Source organism: Phyllobates terribilis, unplaced genomic scaffold (assembly GCF_046119375.1).
Source record: "Phyllobates terribilis strain yellow unplaced genomic scaffold, ASM4611937v1 Scaffold_12__6_contigs__length_324123572, whole genome shotgun sequence".
Taxonomy (NCBI): Eukaryota; Metazoa; Chordata; class Amphibia; order Anura; family Dendrobatidae; genus Phyllobates; species Phyllobates terribilis.
In genome coordinates, this window is record NW_027362772.1 from 195,024,047 (window position 1) to 195,050,446 (window position 26,400).

The window sequence follows — 26,400 nt, forward strand, 5'->3', positions numbered from 1 at the left end:
GTTTTTGGGTGCAGATTACATTTGTGATTTCTTTACAGTAAATGTTCACTAAAGTTAGTTTTTTTTCACTAAAAAAAAAGCAAAAAATGCAGCAAAACCAGTTTGATGCACTTACTCAATGCTTTGTGTGTGACAAAAATACTGCAAAATGCTGAAGTTGACAAGCTGCAGATTCCAATACGCTGCAATGCTCAAATTCAGTCAGGAATAAAAAAAAACAAGTATCAGATTTCTGAAATCTCCGTGTTTTCGCTAGTGCAGTAAAACCCAGCTTATTTGCAGAAAAATGTATAAATCTGTCCGACTGTAGTAACAAGCTATAAATCTGATATTGCCATTTTTGTACTGACCAGCAGATTAACGTTATTTTTATCAGTGAACACTGTTACAAACAAAATTAAAATTATGTAGCTGCTATTTTCCATTTTAACCCAGAGATTTGTTTTGTTCTTCAGATCATTATCTGGTACATTAAACGGTCATTAAAAAATGCTGCAAAATAAAAGTCCACCTATGGCCGGGTCGTCTGAAAAATATATAATTCTGGCTCTTGGGGAACAAAAAATAAAACAAAATTGCCAGTGGGAACCATTAAACACTAATTTTCAGTATATTTAATTTTGTAAGACCTGTTCACATTAATGTTTCAGAGAATCTGTTTTGCATTTTTTGCAGCATTTATCCTTTTGCTATTCAGTACTTGATGCCAGGCTGCTTATGCAGAGATTTACATTTGATATACATCCTCCAAGTTTTTTTTATACAGGTTTTTATTGCCTGTTTGTGCTTTTTTTCTGCATTGACAACCCAAAAGCTGATCATTAAGTTAAATGTGGAACATTACACTTGTGTTTTCCAAAAATAAAATGAAAAAGGAGTTTAGTTTATGAAATGTAAGGAAAGAAACAATTTTAACATGCCAAACAAAAATAAAATCATGTGCACATCCCCTCATTAACCAAAAGCTTGTTTCATATGGAATGTTTGAAATAAAAGAGTTCAAATAAAATCAGATTTCTTTATGAAAAAATGTATTTTAATAGACGTATAATTTAAATAACTTAGATTGGAAAAAACTAACAAAAGCAGGCTTTAAAAAAGAAAACAAAAAGGGGAAAAACAGGACATGGATTTATTACTTCCCCCAAAACGTCTTGCACGGTCCCTCCCTACCTGGTCTAAAAGTTCACTCCAACCTCAACCCTCCTGAGACTTCCACCTAAAGTCGCCGCAAAGCTCGCTTTTTGTCTGTCTTCTTTTTTGCTGCAAGTTTCTTGTCACGGTCTCCAGCATGTTTCTTGGCCATGGGCCCATCCCCAACGGCCACTGCAGCTGATGCAGATGAGCAGGGGTCCGTGGCATCTTTGCCCCTTAAAGATGAGCTCTGGGCATGAATTTCTGTCATTAGTCTTGCACGGGATGCATACTCTTCATAGTTCTCCAGTAAAAGTCGTCCGGCCTCTTCATTCAGCGCTGATTCAGGGTTCGGATGAATCAACAAACACTTTATGGTCTTGATAAAAAAGAAAAACAAACATCTAAGATAATAACCAATAAGCATCACTAGCCTCCAGCTGCATTTTCATCTGTGAAGTAACTTAAAGGGGTTTCCACTGCTGGACTATTAGTAATTGTTTAAAGGGTTACAGTCATTTTCATTTTTTTATTCATTAGTACATGCAAACATTAAACTTTATAATATATTTTATTACAGAAATCTGATCCTTTCACATCCTGGATTGAGCGCTCATTTTCAATTCACGGGTTAAATACAGTGGCTTGCAAAAATATTAACACCCCTTGGCATTTTCAATGTTTTGTTACCTTACAACTTGGAATTTCATGTTTTTTTTTTTAGGGTTCACATCAGTTCGGGTAAAGAACATGCCTACAACTGTAAATGTTTGTTTTTTGTGAAGCAAATAGGACAAAACTGAAATCTACCGAGATTAAGCTGCAAATTCGCGTATTTGCAGTGTAATTGCGGTGCGTGTGGTACCCAGGAAGAAGGAGACCAACTCCTCTTCATCCTGGCTACCACGCGGTGAAAAAAATAAAGTTAAAAATAAAAAAACCTGTATACTCACCTCTCCAGTCTGCTCCCGGTAGCGTCCTCTCTTCGGCGTCCCACGGTGTACTGGCAGGACCTGCATTGACACTAGTCAGCTGACGGTCATGCGACCGCTGACGTCAGCGGTCAGGTGATGATTGCGTGACCATCAGCTGACTAAATGATGTCAACGCAGGTCCTGCCAGTACACCGCGGGACGCCGAAGAGAGGATCGCCGCTGGGAGGAGACTGGAGAGGTGAGCCTACAGGTTTTTTTTTTTTTTTTTTACTATAGATGCAGCATTTAAAGCATCCAAGTTGGTCACACAATATAAATCCATGCCGGTTGCATGGATTTACATTGTGTGACCAACTTGTCAAGCACTTTTCCAAGTGATGCTCAAAATCGCTTGGAAAAGTGCTTGAATAAACACATGTAAAAACACTGTAAACACGCTTCTCTGGCAGAAAAAAAACACATGTATATCTGCATGCGTTTTTTTTTCTGCCGGAGAGAGGCAAAAACACTCTGCATCAAATTTGCTACGTGGGAACATAGCCTTAAAGTTAGATGGTTCCCTACTGAGCTGCAATCTTCAAGTCTGACCACAGTTTTGCAATTGGATTAAGGTCTGGGCTTTGACTAGGTCACTCCTAAACATTTACACACTTCCCCTTAAACCACTAAAGTGTTGCTTTAGCAGTATGCTGTGGGTCATTGTCTTGTTGGAAGGTGAACTTCCATCCCAGTCTCAAATCACTGAAACAGATTTTGCTCAAGAATATCCCTGTATTTCACACCATTCATCTTCCCCTCAACTCAGACCATTTTTCCCTGTCCCTGCACCATCCATCTTCCCTTCGACTCGGACCATTTTCCCTGTCCCTGCACCATCCATCTTCCCTTCGACTCGGACCATTTTCCCTGTCCCTGCTGCCACATCCCCACAACATAATGCTGCCACCATGTTTCACTGTGGGGATGGTGTTCTTGGGGTGAGGAGCTGTGTTGGTTCGGCATCAGACAGAACATTTAATTTGGTGGCCAAAAAGTAAAATTTTGGTCTCATCCGACCAGAGCACCTTCCTCAATACATTTGGAGAGTTTCCCACATCTTTTGGCAAACTCAAAACAAACCTTACAATTTGTGTAAGAAAAGGCTTTTTTCTGTCAAATCATAGAGGGGACCTTTAGTGTACGGCTTATTGTGGTCATATGGACAGATACTCCAGTCTCTTCAGGGTTATATTTGGTCTGTGCTGCTTTTCTGATCAATGCCCTCCTTGCCTGGGCTGAGTTTTGGTGGCATTCTTTCCATTTCATAATGGATTTGATGGTGCTCAAGGGATCACATTGGGATTTTTTTTTTTTTTTTTTTTAGAATCCAACCCTGACTTTGTCCCTTACTTGTTTGGAGATCTTCTTGGTCTTCATGGTGTTTGGTTAGTGGTGCCTCTTGCTTAATGGTGTTGCAGCCTGTGGCCTTTCAGAAAAGGTAAAGTGTATATATGCACAGATATGTGACATTAGATTGCACACAGGTGGACTTCCTGTCATTAAGCATGTGGCTTAAGGTAATTGCTTGCACCAGAAATTTTTAGGGGCTTCATCGCAAAAGGGGTGAATACATATGCACATGCCAATTTTTAGTTATTTGATCCCATAAATTTAATTTATGCCTTTATTTTTCTTACTTCACCAACTTAGACTATTTAGTGCTGATGCATCACACACAAATCAGATTACAAAAATATTTAAAGACAGGTTGTAATGTAAAAAAAAAATAGGTAAAAATCCAAGTGGGGCAAATATTTTCGCAAGCCACAGTATGTCTTCAAGGAACAGACTTTCCCATTGCGGAGATAGGAGATGGCAGTTTGTGCTTAAAATGCTATGGAGAATGGAAACTATGGTTTCAGGAGTACTTGTAGAAACCCATATGCGCCTCTACCTCTCCGTCCTCAGCCTTCCTTTCCCCACCCCTCCATAGAATTGTAAAAGCAACATCTTTATTTGTAGTGGGAGTTTCCGTCTTCACCAAATACAGATTTTACCGATTGAGAGTGAAGATCAATCCAGGAAGAGAAAAGCAGATTTCTGATATATTACAAAGCTGCTTACTTTCCTGTGTTCTATTGCTTTGTGATATAAAAATGGTTACTTTAAGTGTCCCATTTAAAGTGACACTCACCTTTCATATTCTGCAATGTAGAGAAGAGAAGGCTGCAGCAGTCCCATGACTGTTCACCTTGGGAACAACAGCGCTGACATTGCAGGTCCAGGAGGTATTTTTAAGCCATATGGGGCACTTCAAGAGTAACAGTCGTTTTAATTTGTATTTCATAAATCAATAGTGCAAATGAAACTAAACTGTGTAATATATCTTATCAGAGAGATCTGCTTCTTTCTCTGCCAGAACTGATCAGTTATCAAAACTCTCAATTCTGAGATCAAATCTGTATTCAGTGAACACTTTACCATTATTGAGATAGGAGATGGCAGCTGCTACTGATGAGATTCTATGTAGATAGGTGGGGGAGGAGCTCTGCCACTAGCTCCTCCCATTACATAGAATTGTATCCATAGCAGCTGCCATTTCCAATTAGTAATGGGAAGTTCTTCACTGAATCCAGATTTTTATCTTAAAATTGAGAACTTTGATGACTGATCAATTGTAGTGGAGAAAGAAGCAGATCTGATATATTACACAGCTGCCTATTTTCAAGTGTATTACTGATTTATGAAATAAAAACCAGTTACTCTACTCAATTAAGGGTTTATTCAGAAGATGACAATTTAGCTTCACATGTTCAACAAATACCACAAAGGAAGCTATGACCCCCCTAGGTGTGCATGTGTCAGATGCAAGTAGCTAGAGCAGAGATCAGTCACTCCCCATGCCCAATGCTGTCATTTCGGCATGCTTAAAACTGGAGTGAAAAAGTCAGACGTTGCTACATTTTTGCGCAATTCTGCAAGCTTTGTGACTTTTCAAAGTGTTTCATGACCGTTTTCTAGAGCTAGAGAAAACCCTTGGCTGAGTCAAGTCTGCTGTATTTCAGTCAACTTAATAGAAAAATAGTGTGGTGACTGCTAAGCCCTGCCTAATTTACACATCTGTCAGGGCTGTCAGAAAAGTGAAACATAGCCAAAGATGCATACACCTCGGAGCAGACGACTTAGGGCTGCAATCTGCACTTTATTGTTCTACTGAAGCAAACTTGTGTCACCATACAATCACAGGACTCCTGCGAGTATTGCTCAGAACTGCAGGAGGGCCACCTCCTTCTGCCCAAAGAAGCCAAAACACAAGGGATACAGAAGGCTGAAAGCCCGCACCTTGTGACCGCAACGTGACAGGGAAACATGTCTTCACTGAATACAGATTTTACCCATAAGTTGAGAATGATCATGTCAGGAGGAGAAAAGCCAAATTCTCTGATAACATTACGCAGCCATTTTCATGTGTACTATTAGTTTATGCAATAAAAATTAAAACAACTGTTATTCTTGAAAGCGCACCTGTCATCAGGTTTGTGCTCAGTAAACTAAAGGCAGTGTCTGGTTGGTGCCGCTACATTGATTATAGTGATAGCTGGGTTGATGTTTTTTTGTGGTTGTTTATTTGCAGTTTGGGAGATAATGCACATGCTCCGGGGCGGCCTGTGGATGGGGCTTATGTGGTGCTCTGTTCTCATATTCATCCTTATGGGCTTACAATGACAGGTCAGTGAACCTTCAGTGACCCGCCTCCTGTTTTAAATACTGTACTTGTGCAGTTCATATTGCGGCCAGTAAAAAAATTGTAACTACAGCAAAATGGCGCCGGCGGCATCACATTCGCAGTAGCATCCATCGCTTGCCAATAGATGCTACTGTGCAAGCGCAGCCATTTTGTTGGAGCAAAAAAAAAATAAATAAATTGGGCTCCAACAAAATGGTGACGGCACATGCGCAATAGCATCTATCGGCAATCGATAATCTGCGCAAACAGCGATTAATGCAAATACATGTTAATACAGATTAAACATCCACAGGACGGATTTAATCAACCCTGGTATCATTTTAATCAGTATAAAGGCGCCAGTCTGACACTTTAAGGTGTGACTTATCAGTTTACATGCTTTTTACTTGTATATGAATGTCATATTGGGCTATTTCCACTAGACTGTTACATAGACTACATTATCCAACATTTTATTAAAGAGCATGTAATGGACTGGTCATCAGAACCCACACTCATCTGTACGCTGACAATACATCACTTAGGTGGACATGATTTTGCTCTTACCAGTAACACGTGTCTAATGCCAAGTTCTGCTTTCCAGTCTTTCTTTAAAACATTTACACAGATTTCTCCATTGTTGCTAACATTTGGATGAAATATTTTGGTAAGGAAGTATCCCTTTGGAGGAGCAGCAGGAAAATCTTTGCCCAAGATTAACTTCATTCTGAAAATCCCCCCTGAATATGGAGTTCCCTCTGCAAAACAAAAAAAAACAAGTTTGACAGTAATAACTTACAAGTAAAAAAAACCAACAGGCACTATATCAGATCACTGCAAGGACGCGTTCAGGTGGCCACATAGAAAATCGGGTTAGTCATGACTACAAACTGCAGATGTGACTGGCTGTGTGCTCACCCGCAGAACTGCCCTTACATAATATGCATTATTCTGGTCTGTAGCATGGACTATATTAGTCAAAGTCCACACAAACCATCAGTGTTTGGAAAAATCAGCCAGGTACCCTGGTAATAAGGGGTCAGGTACACTGGCAATAAGGGGTCTGTGAATTGCATACAGACTAATCGTTGGCTCCTCTGAGTTATCCCTTATAATAATAATAATCCCTTATGCAGACATAAGTAGGGCTCTAATATTAATGCTAAGAGGAAGGTGATCCAGTTTCTGATCCATGAATCAAGATGATGCAGATAAAATCATGAAGTCTATTTCAATAATTTAAAAATTCCAATCAAGAATTAGCACAAATCCAATTGTAAGTACGTAGAGATGGTAATAAAATCTACTTCTCTTTGCTTTCCATCTCTACGTACTTAAAATTGGAATTCCTCTACTATAATTTACCAACAGATCGACACCTTCAATATAACTACCAATACTCTATAGTAAATTAGTGACCAGTACCTGGAAAGCATTCTCCCCTTTCATTAAAATTACCCTAAGGTAAAGTGGGATTTTTTTCTACATGCAGACATTTCTGGTGATGATACGTCTATGTTAAACTAAATTAGACACCGTTTTAAACCTCCTATCATGCAGTTTTGCATGAACCATATATTGGATACCCAGGACAAGGAACGGTTCATAATACACAGCCTACTTGGCACAGGGGTATGGCTCAATTTTCTTATATAGCATTAGGAGGTCAATTGGACCTCTTTATTCATATTGTCATATTTGAACAGGAACCCACTCTGCCAGAAGGAACCATAGGTTTAACCTGAGACCCGATTTCTCCTTTCTTGGGGTCCTTGTACCATCGTGCAGTCATAGGGAGACGTTTAAGACCACCAGGATACAAGACCCAACAGGTACAAACACCTATTTCAAATACAATTTTCCACACAACAACCCACGTTTCTTTCTACCTTTGAACTACTCATTTAGATCACTGAGGGACAGTTGACCTGAAGAACATCTATAATTTTAGATCTCTCTATTAAAACTATCATTTGACATAGGTTCACAAAATTTGTGCAAATATTGTAAATAGCAAATGGATTCTTTGTATTTATTTTGATTGTTTAGCGACACTGATCAAGGCCACGTGGTGGCCGAAAAGTCAGCTTCTATCTTGTTGTTTATTTCACGTTTTTTGACTATATTGGAATAAATTATTTTCACTTGAAGCAAAATTATCCAGTACCGTGTGTAGTGATTACTACCTTTGATATATAAATATACACTGCTCAAAATAATAAAGGGAGCACTCAAATAACACAGCCTAGATCTGAATGAATGAAATATTCTCATTGAATACTTTGTTCTGTACAAAGTTGAATGTGCTGACAACAAAATCACACAAAAATCATCAATGGAAATCAAATGTATTAACCAATGGAGGCCTGGATTTGGAGTCACCCCCAAAATTAAAGTGGAAAAACACACGACCGGCTGATCCAACTTTGATGTAATGTCCTTAACACTAGAACTACTGATGGAGTCATTTTGACTCCTTTTGTTTTTTAATTCTCTTCTGTGACTACATTTTTCAGAATTCCGGCTTGAAACTCGGTGACTTTTCCTCAAATATGATGTGAAAAAAGATTTTGTGAGAATAAATAATTTTGGTGAAAAATTTGCGCGTTTTTTTCAAAATTTACCAAGAACTACTGAAGGGAGTCATTTTGACTCCCTACTATATTTTGAGGTCCTTTTGTCACTAAATGTTGCTATAAAGTTTTGTGCATAATTTTTTCACTCTGTCTTATTTACCCTGATGTTCATATAGATGTAGTTCAATTTACATGTCAACTTTTCACATTTTCCTTGTGTTTTACCTGCTTGTATTACTGTGTAATGCTGAACAAACTCTATCTGATGAGGAGCTAGATGCATTCATTGCGATATTCTATGCTCGTGGAATATCTGGCACGAACCGTCACTCGATTAGCAGTATTTGGTGTAATGACTGGGGAATACCGTTTTGCAAAGCGACAATGTCTAGGGACCGCTTTGTTGAAATTATGAGGTTTCTCAGATTTGATGAGAAATCTACTCGATCGGAGAGACTGCAAACGGACAAGTTTGCTCTATTTTCTACTGTGTGGGACAGGTTTATTGAAAATTGTATTGCGTGTTACAAACCTGGCCCATACATAATGGTGGATGAGCAACTTTTCCCAAGCAAAACTAGGTGTCCATTCACGCAGTACATGCCTTCCAAACCAGATAAATATGGCCACAAATATTGGCTAGCTGTTGATAAGAGGAGCAAATATCTGGCAAATGGCTTCCCTTATCTAGGCAAAGATGACACACGCCGTGCTGAGGACCGTTTAGCTGACCATGTGGTAATGAAGTTATTGGACCCGTTTTTGAAAAAAGGTCGCAATGTTACAACCGATAATTATTTTGCTTCAGTAAAATTAGCTAAACAGCTAAAAAGCAAAGGAACAACCATCGTGGGAACACTGAACAAGATAAGGCGAGAAGTGCCTAAAGAAATAAAATCCATGAAAGAGGAATTGTACAACACTAAAGTGTTTAGAAATGAAGACAATTTTACACTTACAGTATATCAAGGAAAGCCCAACAAAAATGTTGTCATTTTGAGTTCCGTCCATCCAGATGTTGTTGTTGCGTCTGATTCCGCTAAAAAAACTCCAGAAACAGTAAAGTTTTACAATGAAACAAAATATGGAGTAGATGTAGTGGATCAGATGGCACGAAAATATACCACACGAACATGCACAAGGAGATGGCCTGTTCATGCATTTGAAAATGCCTTAGACTTTGCGGGTATAAATGCATGGATAATATTCAAGGAGATTACCCACCAAAAAATGTCACGCAAGGCATTTTTGCAAACGCTTGTGAGAGAGTTGAGTGGTCCTTATGTCACAGATAGGGAAAAGGGTTCCACGTCCCAAGTTTCTACATGCTCAGAAGTGATGGTTCAAACAAAATTTTGCCAGATCAAAGAAAAGTGCAAGAAAAATAGATCTGTCGGAAATTGTAAGACTTGTGGTAAGTCTTTGTGTGGGCAATGTACTGCCATAAATCAAAGGCAATGCCTAAAATGCGAAACACCAAATGTTTAGAAGGTGAATTCTGCGCCATATTTTCATTTTTATGCTCCTCCACCTACATTTTCTCTGCTTTTTGTTCTTCAGTTGTTGTTTATATGTGTGCACTTGAATAAAAAAAAATGTTTGAAAAACGTCTATTATAATTATTGTTATTTTCTGTAGAAAAATAAGAAAAGCAGAAAAAAAACAATCAAAAGCATTACTGTTGGATCTCACAATAATAATACATTACAAAAAATATAATTATTAATAAATAACCACAAATGAAACTCTAAAAATAAACGAAAACAAGCAAGGAGTCAAAATGACTCCTTTCAGTAGTTCTCGGCGGGGTCATGAGTCCAGTAGTCCTAGTGTTAAAACAAGTCAAAATGAGGCTCAGTATTGTGTGTGGCCTCCACGTGCCTGTATGACCTCCCTACAACGCCTGGGCATGCTCCTGATGAGGTTGCGGATGGTCTCCTGTGGGATCTCCTCCCAGACCTGGACTAAAGCATCCGCCAACTCCAGGACAGTCTGTGGTGCAAAGTGACGTTGGTGGATGGAGTAAGACATGATGTCCCAGATGTGCTCAATCGGATGCAGGTCTGGGGAACGGCAGGCCAGTCCACATTAGGAGTAACCCAGGGCCAACTGCACCAGCATTTGGTCTCCAGAGGTCTGAGGATCTCATCTCAGTACCTAATCGCAGTCAGGCTACCTCTGGCAAGCACATGGAGGGCTGTGCGGCCCTCTAAAGAAATGCCACAGAACACCAGGATAGGCAAAGTCGCCACTGGCGCCCTGTGCTCTTCACAGATGAAAGCAGGTTCACACTGAGCAAATGTGACAGACATGACAGTCTGGAGATGCCGTGGAGAGCGATCTGCTGCCAGAACATCCTTCAGCATGACCAGTTTGGCAGTGGGTCAGTAATGGTGTGGGGTGGCATTTCTTTGGAGGGCCGCACAGCCCTCCATGTGCTCGCCAGAGGCAGCGTGACTGCCATTAGGTACAGAGATGAGATCCTCAGACCCCTTGTGAGACCATATGCTGGTGCGGTTGGCCCTTGGTTCCTCCTAATGCAGGACAATGCCCGACCTCATGTGGCTGGAGTGTGTCAGCAGTTCCTGCAAGATGAAGGCATTGAAGCTATGGACTGGCCCGCCCGTTCCCCAAACCTGAATCCGGTTGAGCACATCTGGGACATTATGTCTCGCTCCATCCACCAATGTGACGTTGCACAACAGACTGTCCTGGAGTTGGCGGATGCTTTAGTCCAGGTCTGGGAGGAGATCCCACAGGAGGCCATCCGCAACCTCATCAGGAGCATGCCCAGGCGTTGTAGGGAGGTCATACAGGGACAGAGGCCACACACAATACTGAGCCTCATTTTGACTTGCTTTAAGGACATTATATCAAAGTTGGATCAGCCTGTAGTGTGTTTTTCCACTTTAATTTTGGGGGTGACTCCAAATCCAGGCCTCCATTGGTTAATACATTTGATTTCCCTTGATGATTTTTGTGTGATTTTGTTGTCAGCACATTCAACTTTGTACAGAACAAAGTATGCAATGAGAATATTTCATTCATTCAGACCTAGGATGTATTATTTGAGTGTTCCCTTTATTTTTTTGAGCAGTGTATATAATATACAGTTGTGCTCAAAAGTTTACATACCCCAGCAGAAATTTTGCTTTCTTGGCCTTGTTTCAGAGAATATGAATAACAAAAAAAACTCTCTCCACTCATGGTTATTGGTTGGGTGAAGCCATTTATTGTCAAACTACTGTGTTTTCCCCTTTTTAAATCTTAATGACAATCGAAAACATCCAAATGACCCTGAACAAAAGTTCATACCCCAGTTCTTAATACAGTGTATTGCCCCCTTTAACATCAATGACAGCTTGAAGTCTTTTGTGGTAGTTGTGGATGAGGTTCTTTAATTTCTCAGATGGTAAAGCTGCCCATTCTTCTTGGCAAAAAGCCTCCAGTTCCTGTAAATTCCTGGGCTGTTTAACATGAACTGCGCGCTTGAGTTCTCCCCAGAATGGATCAATGATATTGAGGTCAGGATACTGAGATGGCCACTCCAGGACCTTCACTTTGTTCTGCTGTAGTCAATGACAGGTCGACTTGGCCTTGTGTTTTGAATCGTTGTCATGTTGGAACGTCCAAGTGCGTCCCATGTGTAGCTTCCGGGCTGATGAGTGCAAATTTGCCTCCAGTATTTGCTGATAACGTGCTGCTTTCATCTTTCCTTCAACTTTTACCAAGTTTCCTGTGCCTTTGTAGCTCAAACATCCAAAACATCAGCGATCCACCTCCATGCTTTACAGTAGGAATGGTGTTCCTTTCATCATAGGCCTTATTGACCTCTCTCCAAATTTAACGTTTATGGTTGGGGCCAAAAAGTTCAAGTTTGGTCTCATCACTCTAAATTACATTGTTCCAGAAGTTTTGAGGCTTGTCTCCGTGCTCTTTGGGGTACTGAAGGTGAGATACTTTGTGGCATTTGAACAGTAATTGCTTTCTTTTGGTGACTTGACCATGCAGCCCATTTCTTAAGTGCCTCATTGTGAATCTGGAAACAGCCACATCGCTAGTTTTCAGAGTGTCCTGAATTTCAGTTGATGTTATTTGTGTTTTTTTTTTAATCCTGAACAATTTTCCTGGCAGTTATGGCCGAAATTTTTGCTGGTCTACCTGACCGTGGTTTGGTTTTTGCAGAGCCCCTGATTTTCCATTTGTTAATCGCAGTTTCAACTCTGCTGACTGGCATTATCAATTCCTTGGATATCTTTTTGTATTCTTTTCTTGTATTATACAGTTCAACTACCTTTTTCCCGTAGATCCATTGACAATTCTTTTGCTTTCCCCATGACTCTCAATCCATAAGCGTCAGTGGATGGATGAAAGATGCAAGAGTGTCTGGATCCCAGAAACTCACTCAGCTTTTATGCACACACACTGATTACAAGCAAACAGGTCACAGGTGAGGATGTTACCTTTAGTAGCCATTCAAACCCATGTGTGTCAAATTCTGTGCATGTTATTAGGCCAAAATCATCAGGGTATGTGAACTTTTGATCAGGGTCATTTGGATGTTTTTGGTTGTCATTAAGATTTAAAAAGAGAAAACAGTACTTTGACAATAAATGGCTTCACCCAACCAATAACCATGAGTGGAGAAAAAGTTTTTTATGTTATTCATATTCTCTGAAACAAGGCCAAGAAAGGAAAAATTCTGCTGGGGTATGTAAACTTTTGAGCACAACTGTATCCATCTATCTCCCTCTCTATATAGCTCAGACAAACAGGTGCCCCCCCCCTTTTTCATCATCTACTTCCTGCAGCACGGTTCAGGTACACCTCCACCTAAGCACTAACAGAAATTCACATTCTCATAGCCCCTCAAAAGTGTTGTAGATCATAGCCGTCAGTTTACCATTCCATAAGACTATTTATCAGATCTTATCACGTTGATCCACCAGATAAAACAGCACTAGACCGGAAATGATGCATGCTTCATGCATTCCAGCCCAGGGCCCACCCCTATACAGTGTGGAACGCACGGTTCTGCGCATGACCGGTAGTCAAGTGGGATCTAGATAGGTGATCCTCACCTGCGGTCGCATCTGTGTATGACTGGAAAACAAGTGGGGCATTTACAGATAGACTGCCCTGACTAGCGATCACGTCACCGGATGTACCGTAACCTCGGCATCATACTGCATTCCACCTCGGGAACGGCCCATGATAGGCACGAAACGCATGCTTCTACACAACCTCCAAAATTTACACGACCAGACTAACCACATCAGCACTCCATGCACAAGCGTGTCAGAGATAGACAGCCCAGATCCTTTTCATCCTGAGTGACACCTGTCCAAACATTGCCCACAAGGTACCAGTTTATATGATTTTTTTGTAGTGTCAAATATTTTTAAGTATATATAAACATGCGCAGATGTATTTATATATTTAATATGTCTATACTCAAACATGCGCAAATATATTTCCATTTCTGCTAGACCAAACACTAAGGAAGGGAAAGGAAGTTTAATAAACCAATAAGGTCTGACTAAAGGGATGTATTATAGCAGCAACGGGTCATGACAAAGGAGAGGGATAGAATATTTCCACGCCTGCTCTTTTGAAAAATGAAAAAAAATATATATATATATACACACACACACACACATACACCGTTAGGGCCATATATATTTGGACAGAGACAACATTTTTCTAATTTTGGTTCTAGACATTACCACAATGAATTTTAAACAAAACAATTCAGATGCAGTTGAAGTTCAGACATTCAGCTCCTTAACATGTGCCACCCTGTTTTTAAAGGGACCAAAAGTAATTGGACAGATTAAATAATTGTAAATAAAATGTTCATTTCTAGTACTTGGTTGAAAACCCTTTATTGGCAATGACTGCTTGAAGTCTTGAAGTCATGGACATCACCAGATGCTGTTTCCTCCTTTTTGATGCTCTGCCAGGCCTTCACTGCGGTGGTTTTCAGTTGCTGTTTGTTTGTGGGCCTGTCTGAAGTTTAGTCTTTAACAAGTGAAATGTATGCTCAATTGGGTTGAGATCAGGTGTCTGACTTGGCCATTCAAGAATATTCCACTTCTTTGCATTAATAAACTCCTGGGTTGCTTTGGCTTTATGTTTTGGGTCATTGTCCATCTGTAGTATGAAACGACGACCAATCAGTTTGGCTGCATTTGGCTGGATCTGAGCACACAGTATGGCTCTGAATACATCAGAATTCATTCGGCTGCTTCTGTCCTGTGTCACATCATCAATAAACACTAGTGATCCAGTACCACTGGCAGCCATGCATGCCCAAGCCATCACACTGCCTCCACCATGTTTTACAGATGATGTGGTATGCTTTGGATCATGAGCTGTACCATGCCTTCGCCATACTTTTCTCTTTCCATCATTCTGGTCGAGGTTGATCTTGGTTTCATCTATCCAATGAATGTTCTTCCAGTACTGTGCTGGCTTTTTTAGATGTTTTTTTAGCAAAGTCCAGTCTAGCCTTTTTATTCTTGATGCTTATGAGTGGCTTGCACTGTGCAGTGAACCCTCTCTGTATTTACTTTCATGCAGTCTTCTCTTTATGGTAGATTTGGATATTAATACACCTACCTCCTGGAGAGTGTTCTTCACTTGGTTGGCTGTTTGAAGAGAAACCCCTTCACCATGGAGATTATTCTGCGATCATCCACCACTGTTGTCTTCCGTGGGCACCCAGGTCTTTTTGCATTGATGAGTTCACCAGTGCTTTCTTTCTCAGGATGTATCAAACTGTAGATTTTGCGACTCCTAATATTGTAGCAATTTCTCGGATGTTTTTTTTCTGTTTTTGCAGCTTAAGGCTGTGTGCCCACGAAGAGTTTTTCAAGCGTTTACGCTGTGGAATTTCCGCAGCGTAAACGCTTGGTAAACCTTCCCCCCATGGTCTCCAATGCAATTCCGCACTTTCAATGCCCATGCTGCGGATTTTTCCGCAGCGTTTATGCTGCGCTCAAAAATCCGCAGCATGTCCATTAATTTTGCGGAAGCGCTGTGTTTTCGCCGCCATTGACTTGCATTAGAACACGCCAATTCCGCAAGACTGCATCTGTACTTGCGTATTTGGCGCTTTCTAATGTGCGGATGGTAACCGGGTGTGGAGGACAGGAGACTCTCCTCCACATCCAGGTACCATTAAAAGCTGTTAAAGAAAATAAAAAATAAAGATTATATTCACCTTCCGACGGCCCCCGGACTCCTTCCCTGTGCTGGCAATCGCGCAGGACTGAAGGACCTGCGGTGACGTCAGTCATGTGACGGCAGGTCTTTCAGTACAGTGTACCGTGATCTGCCGGCAGCCAGCACAGGAGCGCAGCAAGTCTCGGGAGCCATCGGAAGGTACGTATAGGTTTATTTTTTTATTTTTAACCATTCTCTCGGGTCAGACGGCAAACGGCATGGATTTATATAGTGTGACCCATTTGTCACAAGCACTTTCCAAGTGATGCTAAAAATCGCTTGGAAAGCGCTTGTCAACCCGCATGCGGAAATGCCAGTGAAGAACGCTTCATTTCCGTATGTCCCTGGCAGGAAAACACATACAATCCGCATGTGTTTTTTTCTGCCAGGGAGATGCAGAAACACTCAGGAAAAAATCCTGAGCATTTCTGCATTGTGGGCACATAGCCTAAGGATGGCCACTCACATTCTCGCTTTAAGAGACACTTATCAAAATCACCCCCTCTGTGGCTTAGTTTAGCTACCTCGATAAGGATATGTGCTCACGATGCAGAAATGCTGCAGATTTTTTCTGCATCTCCCTGCCAGGAAACACACATGCGGATTTTACATGCGTTTTTCCTGCCAGGTAGAAGCGTTTGTCAAGCGTTCTTCACATGCAGGTTGTCAAGTGCTTTCCAAGCGATTTTAGCATCACTTGGAAAAGTGCTTGACAACTTGGTCACACTATATAAATCCATGCAACCGGCATGGATTTATATAGCGTGACCAAGTTAATAGTTAAAAGAATAAAAATGGAAGGTCCTTTTACACCATCGCGAGCCAGGACGCACCGTACACGAGACTGGGGGCCATCAGAAGGTGAGCATAATGTTTATTTTAAGTTATTTTTTTTAACAGGTACTATGGTATCCGGGTCTGGAAGAGAGTCTCCTGTCCTCTAGACCCAGGTACCAGCCGCACATTGAATCGCTTAATATCTGCATGTGCACATGTAGTCATGCGGATATTATGTGGTTCAATGCAAGTCAATGGCAGCAATTACACCGCATTTCCGCAAAAATAATGGACATGCTGCGGATTATTCCGCAATGATAATCAGCAGCGGAAATTTTCGCAACATGATTACAGCACATGCAGATAATTGGGGACCATGGGGCATGTATTACTAAGCGTTTAAGCGTTTTCACTGCGGAAATTCCGCTGCAAAAACGCATAGTGGGCACGCAGCCTAATCGCAAATTGGATTTTTATCTGTTTCTCCCTGATAAATAGCTCTCATGTGTCTGGACAATGGCGTATCATACTCATTTCTGATATCGCCCAAATGTTCACTAACACTTCCTCAGTTCTCTTGGTTTTACCCATAGTTCAGTGGGCATGGGCACGTTGCAATATATATTACACCTGATCTCTTACAATTGGAAAAATCCCTCTGATAGAATCTTTTTGTTTGATGCACTCACAAAGCTCATATTCGGTAGCATGTACCTACAAAAGTGACAATCTCCAACACCTGTAAAAAACGCATATCTTTCTGTCAAGCCACGTGCCCACAGCAGTCAGCCTTTTGTAGTGGCTATGCACCACCTGATCTTTTAATGATTTGCCCTTTCTAAAAGTAATTTTTGGGTTTATCCCCACAATCTCACACAAGTCAGGATCCATTCCAAGGATCTCCCAGTGTTTCCTAAGGATATTGTGTATATGGTGATGTTGACTATGTCCTGATGAATCTCATACCAACATCCTGATCGTCATCCCTCTTCTTATAACTTCGTAAGAGAAATTCTATTTTGATTTCCCGCAAAGGTATATGCCGAATCAAGGATCTGCTGGGGTTAGCCCTTGTCTCTGAATCTACTGTACATTTCACCTGCTTCTCTAAGGAATTCATTGATGGAAGAACAATTCCTTTGAGTCTCAGGAATTGACCTTTTGGAATTACTTATCGCAAAGGAGCCGGGTGGTGGCTCTTCCACTCAAGGAGACTATTTGTACTGGTAGGTTTACGATAAATACATCTCCAGACTGCCATCTTTTTCTTTCCCAATAATGACATCTAGGAAAGGAATCTCATCTTCTCTCATTTCAAGTGTAAATTTAAGCCCAATATGATTTATGTTTAGGTCAGCAATAAATTTAAGAAAATCATTTGCTGTTCCCAGCCATACTAAGATGTCATGTATAAAGCGGTACCATATTCCTATGCAAGACTGCCACTACTTCGGCTCATCACAGAAAACAATGGTTTCCTCCCACCAGCTCAGAAACAGGTTAGCATACGGTGGGGCACAGGGGCTCTACATCGCAGTGCCCCTGAACTGGTGGAAGTACTTCTGATCAAATAGGAACACATTATGTGAGTGTGAGCAAATCACTAACAGTCGTTGTGAGGTTTGCATGCGACTAATCTTGTTTTAAGGAAATGTTGCACCCCTTGGATACCAAATTCATGCAGGATGCTGCTGTAGAATTGCTCCACAATTTTGGATCAGAGAATCATTTCCAGACACTATAGGGAGACCTTTTAGGGGCGACAGCAAAGTGTAAAAAGTTGCCATCAGAAGGTATGTAGGGAGGAAGTTAAATTCATTAGTGGAGATTAGTTCAAATTGCATAGCTCCTTCAAGCAAGTTTCTCAGGTCCTCTTTGTGCCTTACAATAGATTCAGACCTCACTATTTTATATGTCGATGAGTCGTCAAGGATCACAAGGCACATTCTACGATAGCCCACATTAATGATAACGAGATTGTCCCCCTTGTCAGATGACTTGATCACTATCTTGGCATCTTTTTTTAAGGTCCTCCAGACCTGTTTCTTGCTTTCACTGAGGTTGGGCCTGGAATTAGTGCTAGATGATTTCATTTTTCGCAGGTCCTTTTCCACTAGTTCTAAAAATATATCTATACTTAATATATCCCCTTTTGGTGACAATCTAGTACTCTTATTCCTTAGGTTAGTATATGGCCCTTTTTCATCCCCAATCTCATTTTCACTTAAACCTTCAAGCGCTCACTAACCCTCAAGATTATTTGCCTCTAGTCCCAACCTTCGGCACTGTTCCTCAACGTTGTGCATGAAAAACTTCCTCCATTTCAGTTTCTGGCAAAATAGATTTAAGTATTTTACCCATTCAAAACAATTACATTTGAGGGCACAAAGTTAAGACCTTTCAATAAAATGTTATATTCATCTCTCGTAATTATGTGTGATGACAGGTTAACTATCCTCCCTTTATCTAATTGTATTTCGGTCTTAGGTAGCAGACTGTCCTCACACCCTGTTCCAAAAAAGGCAGCTGAGCAGAGGCACCCCCAGAGTTTGAAGGTGTTTCATCTAGTGTTCTCTCTGTGCTCCTGTATATCCCTCTCCCCCTTTTTCCGTATGCTCCTCTGGGATTTTGCCATTTAGATCTCGTTTTCCTCTCTTCGAAAAGTTGTAGCCCTCTCACGGATACATTGTTTTTTTCTGTATCCGAAGAGTATCAGTTTAGGATATTTCTACAGGTGTTATCCTTTGAAAATTGTATGCTTGATTCTCGTTGAAGGCTCTAAGGTCCCTCTGGAATTGTGTCCGTTTTCGCTCCTTAAGCAGGGTTTGATACCTTTCTATTGAAGTCTGTAGCAGCCCCTAATTTCTATTAAAGTCTGGACCCGATCTAGATTTTAGATTGTTCTCAATTAGTTTTAGATTGACAGAAGATTTTTCAAATAGACCTCCGCTGTAAGGCAGGGTCAGATTTAGTGACAATTGGAGGGATATCAAGAGAATAGACAGACCGCAATCTGGTTGTTGTATTGGTGTGAGGTGTATCACTTTTTGTGGTGTTTATACAGGTTCATCTCACTAAATTAGAATATCAAAAAGTTAATTTGTTTCAATTCTTTAATACAAAAAGTGAAGCTCATATAGAGTCATTACAAACAGTGATCTATTTCAAGTGTTTATTCCTGTTAATGTTGATGATTATGGCTTACAGCCAATTAAAACAAGTTAATATCTCAGTAAATTAAAAAATTAACAGAAAACACCTGCAAAAGCTTCCTAAGCATTTAAAAAGGTCCCTTAGTCTGTTTCAGTAGCTCCACAATCATGGGGAAGACTGCTGACTTGACAGATGGCCAGCAGGCAGTCATTGACACACTCCACTTTATAAGGTCCCAGAGTTCCAATTTTCAATTGGAAATCAAGTTCCCAGAGTCTGGAGGAAGAGTGGAGAGGCCACAATCCAAGCTGCTTGAGGTCTAGTGTGAAGTTTCCACAATCAGTGATGGTTTGGGGAGCCATGTCATCTGCTGGTGTAGGCCCACTGTGTTTTATCCAGACCGAAGTCAGCACAGCCGTCTACCAGGAAATTTTAGAGCACTTCATGCTTCCTTCTGCCGACAAGCTCTTTGGAGTTGGAAATGTCATTCTCCAGCAGGACTTGGCACCTGTCCACACTGCCAAAAGTACCAATACCTGGTTTAAAAACAACCGCATCACTGTGCTTGATTGGCCAGCAAACTCGCCCGACCTTAACTCCATAGAGAATCTATGGTCTATTGTGAAGAGAAGATTAGAGACCCCAGACCCAACAATGCAGACGAGCTGAAGGCTGCTATCAAAGCCACCTGGGCTTCCATAACACCTCAGCAGTGCCACAGGCTGATCGCCGCATTGATGCAGTAATTGATGCAAAAGGAGCTGCGACCGAGTACTGAGTGCATTTACTGAACATACATTTCAGTAGGACAACAGTTTGGATTTAAAAAACATTTTTCAATTTGTTATAAAGTATTCTAATTTACTGAGATAATGACTTGTGTTTTCACTGGCTGTAAGCCATAATCATCAACATTAACAGAAATAAACACTTGAAATAGATCACGCCGTTTGTAATGACTATATAATATATGAGTTTCACTTTTTGTAATGAAGAACTGAAATAAATTAACTTTTTGATGATATTCTAATTTAGTGAAATATACCTGTATGTGTCTGAAGTCTAAATGGATTTTTAAAGGTAAAATGAAAAGTTATATTTTAACAATAGGTACTTAATATGATCTTCTAATTAGTCTGAGATCCTTCTGCAGAGATTTTGCACAACTATTTGCCTATTTTCTCCCAGAAGCCCCCAGCTTTCAATCATGGGAGCGTGTACGAAGCCGCTTTAATCACCGCTCACAACTGACTATACAGTGAGCGGCGCCTGTAAGCACACTCAAGTGCTTTGACAGCTCGCAGTGTGTTTTTTTCATAGCCGATTGTTGAAGAGCCAGGGGTATGCTTACAGTCACCGAAAACAGTTAGTGAGCAGTAACTAACTGCTCCCAGTAGGATAGTTCATGTCCTTCAAGAAGCCGCACTTTCAGTAAGGCGACCAGACAGCACTGGAACACCTTTTACCTGCAGGTAAGTAGCGTTTTCTATAGTGACAGGCTCCATTAAAGTGCTTGGATGGGAGCTTTTGCCAGCAGCACATGCAGGAGTTTGGCTGTGTACAGCAGCCAGGCTCTTGTCGTGGATGGAGCAGAGCACAACACTCATCCATTTTACATTAGAAAATAAGTTTTGGGTTTACTTTTATAAAAGTGGAAAACTCTCTTTAAAGCACCACTCCAGCTGATTTTTTTTCCAGTACTGTAGTGGCCCTTTAAATGTAAGCACCCTGCCCCCATTCTTATACTCACCTTCCAGCGGCTTTACCATTTACAAATGATGCTCCAACCCCACAGCGCCATCTTGCACCCATACCTTCTGACTGGCTGGAAGTCAGAAGTTATGTCACAAGAGCTCAATGCAAATCTAACAGCCAGAACGAGGTTCTCAGACTTGTACTGAAGAGAGATCTGTGCCACGCCATGAAACACTGGAGCTGCTGACCGGTCACTTTTCACCAGAGCGACGCTGGAAAATGAAGGCAGCGGCAGGCGAGTATCACACAGGGGAATTACATTTAATGCACCATTCCAACGGTGCAATAAATAAAACGCTGGAGTGGATCTTTAAAGAATTTTCAGTATATAATACTAACCTGGCCCTTCAATGCTAACTTGTACATCAGTTATATCGTCTTCATTTGGAATGATTTTTATGCCTTCTGGAGGGTCAGATGTCAACGTAGAGACCTCTTTGTAAACCTGGCGAATTATATGTGGAGGCAAGTTTTCAACGTTTGAATTCTGCAAAGAGAAAGCAAAAAAAACCCATCAATATTGTATCAAACGGAAGAGTAACAAATAACGCATGGAAATGTCTAGTGAAGCTAAAACTTGAATAGATGCTTTCGAGAAACTAGGGTGCAGCCGTTGCTCTCTATATGCTGAGCGGTGACTGAAGCCACCACTATGACTGGAAACCAAATGCTGCCAGGAGGGAATAAAGTTTATTTCCTCTCGGCAGCAGGGCTCTCGGTGCAGGCGCTGTGCCAGAACCCTATCAACATGCAGATTAACCCCGTATGTGCAGGTTAATAGTGTTGTTTTTTAAATGGAATTTGTCATGTAAAGTACCAATCCGTGCCGTACTCCTTCCCCAGGTACAGCACTGTTTGTCAAGGCTTCCAGCATCAGCTGCAAAGCTGACAGCCAATCAGTAAGCCAATCAGTAAGCCAATCAGTAAGCCAATCAGTAAGCCAATCAGTAGGGTTGACCGACATCCCCCCTCTGAGCTCACACATTTACTGTTGTCTATGCCGCAGCCAATGCCAGACAGAGCAGCAGAGACTCACATGTGGACCTGGGGAAGGAGAGCACAGCACAGAATGATTTTTTAACAAACTGAAGCAGGGGAAGGACAGATTGAAGAGACAGATTCATAGTTTTCAAAAGACTATAGAAGTTCTTACTGCGCATTTATACACCTGTCAGTAATCACATCGCCAGCTTGGATTCATGTGGCCTGTGGTTCAGACGACATGGACCTGGTGACATGCTGCCTAGAGTCAGGTGCAACCATGGTGTCCAGCAGCGATAGGATAGCGGCACAGCAAGCAGCGCTACTGCTCCCAGCAGCCATAGGATAGAGGCAGGGCAGGCAGCGCTACTGGCCCCAGCAGCGACAGGATAGCGGCAGGGCAGGCAGCGCTACTGGCCCCAGCAGCGACAGGATAGCGGCAGGGCAGGCAGCGCTACTGGCCCCAGCAGCGACAGGATAGCGGCAGGGCAGGCAGCGCTACTGGCCCCAGCAGCGACAGGATAGCGGCAGGGCAGGCAGCGCTACTGGCCCCAGCAGCGACAGGATAGCGGCAGGGCAGGCAGCGCTACTGGCCCCAGCAGCGACAGGATAGCGGCAGGGCAGGCAGCGCTACTGGCCCCAGCAGCGACAGGATAGCGGCAGGGCAGGCAGCGCAAGTGGCCCCAGCAGCGACAGGATAGCGGCAGCGCTACTGGCCCCAGCAGCGACAGGATAGCGGCAGCGCTACTGGCCCCAGCAGCGACAGGATAGCGGCAGCGCTACTGGCCCCAGCAGCGACAGGATAGCGGCAGCGCTACTGGCCCCAGCAGCGACAGGATAGCGGCAGCGCTACTGGCCCCAGCAGCGACAGGATAGCGGCAGCGCTACTGGCCCCAGCAGCGACAGGATAGCGGCAGCGCTACTGGCCCCAGCAGCGACAGGATAGCGGCAGCGCTACTGGCCCCAGCAGCGACAGGATAGCGGCAGCGCTACTGGCCCCAGCAGCGACAGGATAGCGGCAGCGCTACTGGCCCCAGCAGCGACAGGATAGCGGCAGCGCTACTGGCCCCAGCAGCGACAGGATAGCGGCAGCGCATGCAGCGCTACTGGCCCCAGCAGCGACAGGATAGCGGCAGCGCATGCAGCGCTACTGGCCCCAGCAGCGACAGGATAGCGGCAGCGCTACTGGCCCCAGCAGCGACAGGATAGCGGCAGCGCTACTGGCCCCAGCAGCGACAGGATAGCGGCAGCGCTACTGGCCCCAGCAGCGACAGGATAGCGGCAGCGCTACTGGCCCCAGCAGCGACAGGATAGCGGCAGCGCTACTGGCCCCAGCAGCGACAGGATAGCGGCAGCGCTACTGGCCCCAGCAGCGACAGGATAGCGGCAGCGCTACTGGCCCCAGCAGCGACAGGATAGCGGCAGCGCAAGCAGCGCTACTGGCCCCAGCAGCGACAGGATAGCGGCAGCGCAAGCAGCGCTACTGGCCCCAGCAGCGACAGGATAGCGGCAGCGCATGCAGCGCTACTGGCCCCAGCAGCGACAGGATAGCGGCAGCGCATGCAGCGCTACTGGCCCCAGCAGCGACAGGATAGCGGCAGCGCTACTGGCCCCAGCAGCGGCAGCGCTACTGGCCCCAGCAGCGACAGGATAGCGGCAGCGCTACTGGCCCCAGCAGCGACAGGATAGCGGCAGCGCTACTGGCCCCAGCAGCGACAGGATAGCGGCAGCGCTACTGGCCCCAGCAGCGACAGGATAGCGGCAGCGCAAGCAGCGCTACTGGCCCCAGCAGCGACAGGATAGCGGCAGCGCAAGCAGCGCTACTGGCCCCAGCAGCGACAGGATAGCGGCAGCGCATGCAGCGCTACTGGCCCCAGCAGCGACAGGATAGCGGCAGCGCATGCAGCGCTACTGGCCCCAGCAGCGACAGGATAGCGGCAGCGCTACTGGCCCCAGCAGCGACAGGATAGCGGCAGCGCTACTGGCCCCAGCAGCGACAGGATAGCGGCAGCGCTACTGGCCCCAGCAGCGACAGGATAGCGGCAGCGCATGCAGCACTACTGGCCCCAGCAGCGACAGGATAGCGGCAGCGCATGCAGCACTACTGGCCCCAGCAGCGACAGGATAGCGGCAGCGCATGCAGCACTACTGGCCCCAGCAGCGACAGGATAGCGGCAGCGCATGCAGCGCTACTGGCCCCAGCAGCGACAGGATAGCGGCAGCGCATGCAGCACTACTGGCCCCAGCAGCGACAGGATAGCGGCACTGCATGCAGCACTACTGCTCCCAGCAGCGACAGGATAGAGGCACTGCATGCAGCACTACTGCTCCCAGCAGCGATAGGATAGAGGCACTGCATGCAGCACTACTGCTCTCAGCAGCGATAGGATAGAGGCACTGCATGCAGCACTACTGCTCTCAGCAGCAATGACACCCTGCGATTACAGCACCGTGTGGTCAGCCTTACCACGGCCAGGGGCACCGTACGTGGCACATGGACACTGTAGCTACAGGAGCAGTACCGGCCCGCCGCCCCTGCCTCCTACCTGTCATGTATGAGGAGGCCGCAGTCACAGGGCAGCAGACAATGGGAGACGCCGCACAGGCCCCGCACACTCACCATGCCGCAGGAGGTTACGGGCTGCCACAGTAGATACCGCGCTCTCCTCCGGTGTGTACAGCGCTCCAGTAAGGGGAATCCGGAAAGAAGGGCCTGCTAGCAGGGAACGAGAAGGAAATGGAAGTGACGCTGATGCCAAGTTGGGGCCTAGTTTACACTTACATCCGCACACGTTCTTTCCTCATTCGTGAGCTTACGGGACCCACCCCTTACCGTCACCGCCTGGTCTCCCTACACCCAGGCCTCCCGTCCTAGCTTCGGCTCCCCGGCACTAAGCCTCCACGGCCCACCGACACCCCTTCATATAACCTTCGTCTATTTTCTGGACACGCCCACTCCAAACCGTTCTCTCTGTCCTATCAGAGAGCTTCGACGTCACACCTGTTAACCAATAACCGTCCACATAAACCAATTTTGATCCGTAGAAGGTCCTACGCAATGATTGGCATGCCCAGCTTCCAATAACAGCGTGCAGTGCAGGAGCGCGGCCTCGCACCAAACAACGCGGCTCTGGATTGGGCGGTTTGAATATCGCAGAGTGACGCTGAAGTACCTGGGAAGTAGTAGCCGCGGTGGCCCCTGGGAGCACGGTAGCACCTGCAGTGTGTGGTGCTCACTCACACGTGACGGAATGTCTGGTGTCTGCGCTATAGACTCAGGGATATGACACGTTCACACAGACTCATACGACGGCTCTCCTACTCACGTCTCTTTATATGTAAACACATGTGACTCTACTAATACCTACACACGTGTCAGGCCACTGTATTAACCCTTTCTGCACTACGCCTGCTTTCATGTTCTTGAGTTTGGACGTTCTCTTCGATCCATTCCCGACCGCAAGGTCTGAAGAGCAGGGAGCGCAGTGCTCCGCTATGTCCGGGGTCCCGAGAAGGATGATTGGAGCAGATGTGTGCGGTGACCACCGCTCCAGTCACACCAGCTTCACACCCTGCGGATAGACCCCAGTGATCGAGAAGGAGAGGGGAGAGCTGCGAACATGGGCAGGGAGCTCCTGGACAGATACATCCAAGGGTGGACGTCATCACCAGGGCCCTAGAGGTGAGGGGCCACTTTCACCTATGTGCCCACGTTGCGGACCTGAAGCATATTTTTTAGGCTATGTGCCCACGTTGCATTTATGAAGCAGAAAATTTCTGCTGCATAAATGCAAGTTCTCTCCCGGAAAAACGCATGCGGAATTCCGCACGCGTTTTTCGCGCGTTTATCACGCGTTTTCCACATGCGGAATTGCCTTGCGTTTTTTATGCATTGGACAAAGGCAATTCCGCTTGCGGAAACGCAAAATTAAATGACATGCTGCGGATTTTTGAACGCAGCATAAGGCTGTGTTCACACGATGCGTATTTCATGCGTTTCCGCGGCGTTTTTGCAGTTGCGTAAACGCCGCGGAAACGCATGAAAAACGCATGGTAGAAGGGAAGCAATGTTCCCCAATGGAAATCCGCATGTGCTGTGCCCATGATGCGGATTTTTCCGCAGCGTTAACGCTGCGGTCAAAAATCCGCAGCATGT

General features: G+C 44.1%; 1 protein-coding gene across 5 annotated transcripts; it reads right to left on the reverse strand.

The window, feature by feature from the left end:
• Positions 1 to 1,014: 1,014 nt before the first annotated feature.
• On the reverse strand, positions 1,015 to 25,236 carry UBE2S (ubiquitin conjugating enzyme E2 S). 5 transcript variants are annotated; one of them, XM_073656551.1, is made up of 5 exons: positions 25,078 to 25,236; positions 24,865 to 24,960; positions 21,603 to 21,750; positions 6,343 to 6,533; positions 1,015 to 1,513 (listed from the first exon to the last, which is right to left on the reverse strand). In XM_073656551.1, exons 2-5 carry the CDS (start codon positions 24,865 to 24,867, stop codon positions 1,220 to 1,222), a joined length of 636 nt encoding a protein of 211 aa, XP_073512652.1. In that variant the 5' UTR covers positions 24,868 to 24,960; positions 25,078 to 25,236; the 3' UTR covers positions 1,015 to 1,219. The 5 variants fall into 5 exon arrangements, with proteins under 5 accessions (XP_073512652.1, XP_073512656.1, XP_073512654.1 ...); XM_073656555.1 differs by having other exon boundaries at positions 24,865 to 24,964; positions 25,078 to 25,233; XM_073656553.1 differs by having other exon boundaries at positions 24,865 to 24,957; positions 25,071 to 25,233.
• Between the last annotated feature and the right edge of the window lie 1,164 nt (positions 25,237 to 26,400).